At 29.7% G+C, this 7,651-nt stretch overlaps 1 protein-coding gene across 1 annotated transcript; it reads right to left on the bottom strand.

Moving 5' to 3' along the window:
- Nucleotides 1–956: 956 nt before the first annotated feature.
- LOC127080247 (uncharacterized) lies at nucleotides 957–6,122 on the bottom strand. The gene is made up of 5 exons (XM_051020575.1): nucleotides 5,994–6,122; nucleotides 5,069–5,855; nucleotides 3,286–4,284; nucleotides 2,209–2,269; nucleotides 957–1,237 (listed from the first exon to the last, which is right to left on the bottom strand). The coding sequence occupies exons 1-4, from the start codon at nucleotides 6,008–6,010 to the stop codon at nucleotides 2,243–2,245; spliced, it is 1,830 nt and encodes a 609-aa protein (XP_050876532.1). The 5' UTR covers nucleotides 6,011–6,122; the 3' UTR covers nucleotides 957–1,237; nucleotides 2,209–2,242.
- Between the last annotated feature and the right edge of the window lie 1,529 nt (nucleotides 6,123–7,651).

Here is a 7,651-nt window from a genome sequence, read left to right as displayed (position 1 = left end):
TGGATCATTGAATTCATTGATCGATCCGAAAGACAATATATCGAGGCAGGTTAGGAAAAAGGGTTCACATTACAAAGAAATCGAAGAGATGATTGAGAGTGACATGTTCAAAAATTTTACACAAATGGCATTACTTATCAAACTTGATGAAACTTGATGTGATCTCGAAAAAATAGTTTCAGATTCTATTTAAATAAATAATAAATAGATAAATTATATAGTTGATACTCAATAAAAAAAATCATTGCAACAAACTCATAAAATAATGTAGAAATAAATCACTCATAAAACCTAGGGGTTGTCGCAGAATGACAGTAAGATAACAAAATTTTGGAAAGGGTTTTGATGCCTTTATGGTGGTAAAGACACCGTGCTTTTAGTTGATAATTATAAGTTTTTTTATAAAGAAATAAAATTAAAAAGAAAATATGATGAAAGAAAATATTTGGCAGAGAGAGACAGACACAAAGTCTTTGATGTCATAAAGACAGCTAAGCCTGACCTCAAAATTTTACTCTACTTGATCATCTTTACTTTCCCTTTAACGTATCAGCATTATGAAAACTTTTAACCTAAACAATATCATGACATTTAAAATCAAATAAATTAACAAATATTAAAATTAATATAAAAATTTAATAGGATGTGTATGTCCACAATCAAAAGATTTCTTCTAACAACATCAACAATTTTAAAAAACTAACCTTTAGAAATATTTGGGTACCTTTTGTAATGACCACAAGTTTAATCTCGAACGGTGGAGAATATCTGATTGGAAGGGAAGAAACCACATTGTGTATCCACCCGATTTTCCAACAAATATTAATAATTTCAAAACAATGTTGGAAACTTTGTACCTATATCATGGTTATACAAAAGAGCATGCATATAGTTTGATTTTTCTATATAATTTATAACATCACATGCAAAAATAATTCAAAACAAAGACATTGTAGTTGTCCCATATCTTCAAAATAACATAATAAGTCTTCAAGTTTAAAGTTTGACTAAATTATATTTGCTACTCCCAAAATAAACAAGTCTAAATATATCAAAATAACATAAGCAATTGTTCTGACAATAAAAATAAAAAGATTCTGGTGATCTATTCTGATGAAGCTTCACTTTCTATCTCCCCAAAGATTCTGATGATCTACTCTGATGAAGCTTCACTTCCTACCTCCGCAAGAACTCTAGTGACCTACTCTGATAAAGCTTCACTTCCTACCTCCATAACCTAAAAGAAATAAAACAAATTCTGATTCTTCTTTAACACCATTGGTAAAATGGCAAGTTACATAAAATCATCAATTGCCAAATCAACTAATCAACAACAACACTAGTAAGCAAGCATTAATGTTTTTATACATGTAAGCATTCAAAATAGTAACATCACAATCATGTCATCCAGAAATGAAAGTGTATGCCAATAATAACAAATGATTCCCCCTTTATCTTTCAATTTATAATAATCATCATCATAGAGCATTCTCATGCCTCAAATCAAAATTAGATAATAAAAAAATAGGAATGAAACCACAAAATATATCAAAAGCAAAGTTACCATTTTTTTTTCATAATAATCAATAACATAAAGATTTGAGAATCAAACAATAGATTTTTCTTAATGACAAAATAATATATTAATAAAAATGTAAATATACTAAAATATAAAGTTAAAGTAGAAAAATAGTATCAGGAGTGCAAAAAATAACCCAACTAACATAACAACAGATCAACTGAGCAGGCTAAAAAAACTTCATAGATCAAAGTCCAAACAAATAAAACTCCAATGTCATAAAAATCAGGTTGGAACTCAGACTTGCAAAACCACCATTATCAGATCAGAAAAAATCAAAAGAGCATCAAAACCGCAAAAGCATAATCAACCTTAAAATGAAGTCAAAACACTTAATCTACTAATGATTAAGACAAATGATATGATTATGAAGCTAATTGTAAAAATGATAAGAGTAATTTCAGAATAATGTCATAAATCACCAAAAATAGAATTTGCAAAATAAATTGCCACTTCTTCCAATTTTTCTTTCCATCACACATCAACAACATTATTATTCAAAAACTCACATGCATTAGAAAATAATAATATCATTTCAGTCTTCCTTTATTAATTCTTGACAACCCTAATGGTTACTCAAATTTAAATATATTCATTAATGGAAAGAGAACATTAGACAAAGTACTTACTTGATTAGTTCTTGGACAACAAAATCAAGTCAAATTAATTTATATGATCCTTCTCTGATTTCTGCAAAAAGTGAAAGAAAAAAAAATTGTTAGTGTAGTTGTTAAAAGAAACTTAAGAAATAACATATCAATTATTGAACAATATACACTCAATCTAATACAATATGAATAAACATGCTCAAATAACAATAGGAAGGATCAAATAATATTATTGGAATATCATTACCATGAAAAAGAAAATGGATATAATAGTACAAAGATCAAAATTGTTAATTGATTGAAAATAAAAGCACCATCAACAAGAGGTTTTGAAGCCCATCCTAAAATTTATGAATTCATTTTTTAAGAGTTCACCATTGATGTTGATCACTTGAGTTCATCATTTCAAGATATGTGTTATAACTTCTTCGGTAAGCAACACAATTTTAAAGGATATAGTGCATTAAATGAAGAGAAAATAGGAAAGTTATAACATTTTACATTAATAGTTAATAATTGTTAGGAGAAAATAGTACTCCATTTCACAATAGTTTAAATTATGCTGTGCAATTACAATATTATTGATGTAATAGTCTCTTCAATCACATCAAACTACAATACAAAACAATGATAGTGTAATTTAAAATCACATCTGCTATCGTAATAGAAACCACATCTAACAATTTCTCCCATATTTTTTCAGTTATTTTCATAAAAAATCAAAGTTTAAGAATCTCAAAATTTAATTTTTTCGGATGTAATGGAAAATCTTAACTTTAAGTGTATCACAACTTTTTATTTTAAGTATCTCTAAATCAAAATTTACGGATGCAACTGTCACATTATATGTCAAAGCAATGACATTGACACATATTTTATCCTTAAAATAAACTTTTTAAAACCTTTTAAACCAAAAAATTTGGGCATACCAATTAAAAATTTAGTGGCATAATATATATTTTGATCATATGATAACATTTTAAAAGCTTTTATTATACTAGCTAAGTTGACAAGAAAAATTATAAATCATTTTTTATTTATTTACTAATAACACAAATATTTATTTACAAATTTTCTTGTTTAGGGAAAGGCTCTAACCTGTGCAGCATTGGGATCAACTCCAAGACGACTTCTTAGAACATCAGAGATATCAGTTTCAATTTCTCTTGTGTTATTTTCTGAATTTGCTCCCACATTTTGTAACTTACGGGGATTTGTGAAATCAATAATTTCAACAGCCGGTCTCTTCCTATAATTTATGAAGGAATGGTAGCTACTCTTTACGAAAGATGGTTGATTCGCAATTGGAGTAGATTGAACAATTGGTAAATGAGGCACATTGAAATTCTTCACAGAGGTTGGAGGATACATGGCATTTGATGGATGATTTGAAGAAGGTGTAGTGAAATTAAGGTTCCATGTATTTGGAGGAAAACTGTTACTTGAAGTAGGCCTAAGAAGCCTTTCGCGAGTTGCGGTTGAGGATGATAGCCATGTTGATGGTGGAGATGAAAACGGTAACCTCAAGGGTGAACTTGCATCATGATGTCCCCCTTTTCTATCATTCATTTCAGCATTGCTCAAAGAAGGCTGAAAGATGAGTCCTTGAGGATTAGTTCTTGCTTTAGACTTGTCTGGGAAATTTGAACCAGTATTTCTACTGTCACCGACGTTCATTGACCGAAAAACCTTCTCAGATGAAATTTGCAATTGTGAACCCGAGTGTGGTTTTATCTTAGCACCATCTTCGGGAAAGGGAAGTTCTCTTACACCAGCATGTTGCTTTTTCTTCTCTTTACTGCTTCTACCAATCGAAACATCTCTACCCTTGTCTTGTTTATTCCACTCAGAGTCAATTGGATCGAACAACTCTTGTTTTACAATGCTAATATTTTCTTGGCTACAAGGATTGGAAATATTGTTCACAGGTAAACCACTATAAGAACCTCTCTTACCTGATTTCTCAAGCGGGTTCATCTTAATATTTGTCATTCTGCTAATATTCAGCTCCACGTTGTTATTTCTTACTCCTTTTTTCTCCTTTTTAGAAAAGAATCTTGATTTCTCAGTTACGTATGCATTTGGCTTCTGAATTGACTGAAAATATCAACAGAAATTAGACTTTAGTATGTTAACATTTTAAACATAATGTGATTAGAAAAATATATAAATTGTCATTGACACATTCATAATTTATCATTTGAAAATTTAGAATAAATCAATAAGATAATTATAAAAAAGATAGTAAGTTTACCAAAGTGATTAAATCAATGATTTTATTTGTTTCACTCTAATATGTGAATGAAATAAAGAATAAAATTATAGTATATATTATAATGTAAAAAGAATTAGTGAGAAAGAGAACTTTCTTAAAGTTATAGTTCAAATGAGTCAAATTGTCTACATTTACATTTTAACTAGTTAGACCAGAGAATATAATCAAGATTATCTAGGAGGATGTGCAAGATGAGCTATAATACAAGACATAAAATTTTAAAATAAAATTTAGGGTGAAAAGGGCTCATAATAGATCTTCTATGGTTAAACTATAACTAAATAGGATCTCTATTTATTTTGTTATGTCCATGGTTGGACCATAACTAATCAACACAAGGTCTCTACAAACATGAGATATCGCTAAACATAACCAGTAATTATAAGAATAAAATTACAACTCACCATATTAAAATAGACAGATTAACATACGGATGTGACTAACTAAACTCATTTTACTATCCTATTTTATTCATTTTAGAATACTTCCATCCTAATTTTGTATGTGAGGTTATCAATTAAGATTTTGAAAACTAAATTAAATAAAAAATTTAAAATTCCACTACAACAATCTACTATATTAAAAGTAATTAAGAAAAATTCATACCTTCGATGCATTTAACTCTTCAACTTTCACTTCATATTTATCTTTTTTCTTGATTTTTATGTTGTGCTCCCCGTTAACGGCAAAGTTGGTCTTCGATGCCACCATTAGATTTTTGTTTGATGATCGTTTCATTGGAAACTTCGATCGCAACTCTTTTGTTCTTTCAGCATCCACCACAAGACTATTAATCTCCACTTCCTCTTTTTCTTCGTCCAAAGTCAAGCATCCTTCATTTGATTTTGGTAGTTCAACATTTAATGTCTCTGTCCCTTTTCTGCATTTGCTCACCATTTGTGGATCCTCATCTTCTTCATCATCAAGTACAATAATATTTAACATGTTCTCGATCTGCGAAAACGATGGGGAAGATAATTGGGTTTTGGGAGGCCGAGGTGGTGGAGGTGGCATGGAAGGATATGTTGGAATTGGAGGAGGTGGTGGTGGGGGTGGCAAATGTATCAGCATTCGAGATTGTGTGGGGATTGACAAACGGTTTTCCCTATCCTTTTTTCGATTAAAAATATCCTCAATTGTACGGGGCCTCAAATTTGACCTAATTGATAAATTTTCCCCAGACGCTGATGTACCACCAACATCAGTAAAACATATATTTGATCTATTCGAATTTCTCGCGTATCTACTACGGCGGCGACGACGGCTTCTTGACCGTTTTGGAACGGCCATCAGAGGTAGCATGGATATGATTTTATCTTGTTTGAGCTCCTCCCTGTCCGGGAATGGCCAACATTCGAAAGCGTTAATGGTCCTCATCTTTTTAGTGTAGTCTCTACAACAACAAATTAAAATTGAAGATTGATACAAATTTTCTTACGCTCACACAAACATAACTAAGAAAACAAATTGAAAATGAAAATAAATAATAAATATATGAAATTGAAAATATTTATTGACTATAGATTAATACCTTATTGAGAATTCCATGATCGATGATACACGAAGATAACAATTACGAAGAAATGGAAGACGAAGAAGAAAAATGAATTTTAGTGAGAGATACACAGATGGTGAAGTACCATGAATGTAATGAGAGAGTGATGTTATTTTTTTTTGAAGAAATATATATATATATATATATATATATATATATATATATATATATATATATATATATATATATATATATATATATATATATATATATATATATATATATATATATATATATATATATATATATATATATATATATATATATATATATAAAGGTAAAGAAAATAATACTTTTTATTTTCATCAGTAAAAACGCATAGAAAAATAAGGACGGTAATTCTTTTTTTTCTTTTACTGCTCATGGGAGAAAAGGCCAAAAAGGTATTTTGTTTTAAAATGTTTTCTAGAAAACCATTTTTTGTTTGGTCAAAAAATACTTTTTCTCTAGATATCACGTCATGTTTATCTTTTGAGATAATATGATCAATTTAGTTGTATAAATGGTTAATTTAATTCTCGGCTAATAGCTATCATGGAATCAACTAAGTGAATTAACTATATTTTAATTTGAATTGAAATAATAATATGTTCAACTTAATTAATCTTTTTTATAAGAAATAGATATTATTAAAAACTAAAAAAACATTATTGATTTGTTTCCCGAGATTTCTTTTTTGGCCATGTTGTGAGTTTCCCTATTATGTACTCTAGGTATGAGTTGGATAGCCCAACTATCAAAACCCATTAAAGTTTCCAAAATTTTGTGAATCAGACAACATAAATTTGTTCTATCATTTTCGTTCATCTCTTTTATCACAACTTGGTTTTGCTTCGCTTTCCCATCATCCTTCTTTTCAATAGCCCCTAGATTCATCTTAATCTGGTCTTTTTCATTGCATTTCAAATCCATATTTTACCTAGGATTGTGATTTTCTATCACCTCAATCAGGTTTTTACAGTCAGTAATGATTGATACTACTTTTGATTCCATCTTCGATGCTATCTTCACTGCATTGAGAATCGCTTTGCATTCCGCTGCCATTATAGCACCACACCCACTCATATTCCATTTTGTCGTTCCTAGGGTTTCCTTACTACTATTTTGGAACCATTATCCTGTGTTCCAGTCTCCTTGAATTGCCAAATTATCATTCGTGCTTATGATCGTGTGAATGTTACTCCAGGTAATCTCATCCATGTTCTTTCCTCTAGTTTGCATGTTGGTATTATTGGTTTATCATAATTGTTAGTGTTTTCTCCAGGATCCTTTCTCTTATTTTTGTTATGCTTCACTTGATTTTGAAAATAAATGGTAGGATTTGCAGTTAATATGAGAATATTGAGGTTTTTGTTGTTCATTCTTTCAATATTATTAATAATGGTAGTTCCCCTTTTCTGCATAACACCTTTCTTATTATCATTTACTCATGCTGATAATATTTATCCTATGTTTTCCCTATTCAACTCTTTTTTGTATCAGTGTGTTTGGTGGGAATTTCGACATCAGGTTAGATGTGATAAAATAAGAAAATAGAATCCTCTTTGGAGTTATCAAGGATTTCGACACAAAGCATTGTTCGAGGGATAAGTTGTTCGAAAAAGAAGTGTCGAAAAGAATGTGAAACTCATAAG

This window comes from Lathyrus oleraceus, chromosome 5 (assembly GCF_024323335.1).
Source record: "Lathyrus oleraceus cultivar Zhongwan6 chromosome 5, CAAS_Psat_ZW6_1.0, whole genome shotgun sequence".
NCBI lineage: Eukaryota > Viridiplantae > Streptophyta > Magnoliopsida > Fabales > Fabaceae > Lathyrus > Lathyrus oleraceus.
Note: the sequence above shows the minus strand (reverse complement) of the source record. Positions and strands in the feature narration are given on the sequence as shown.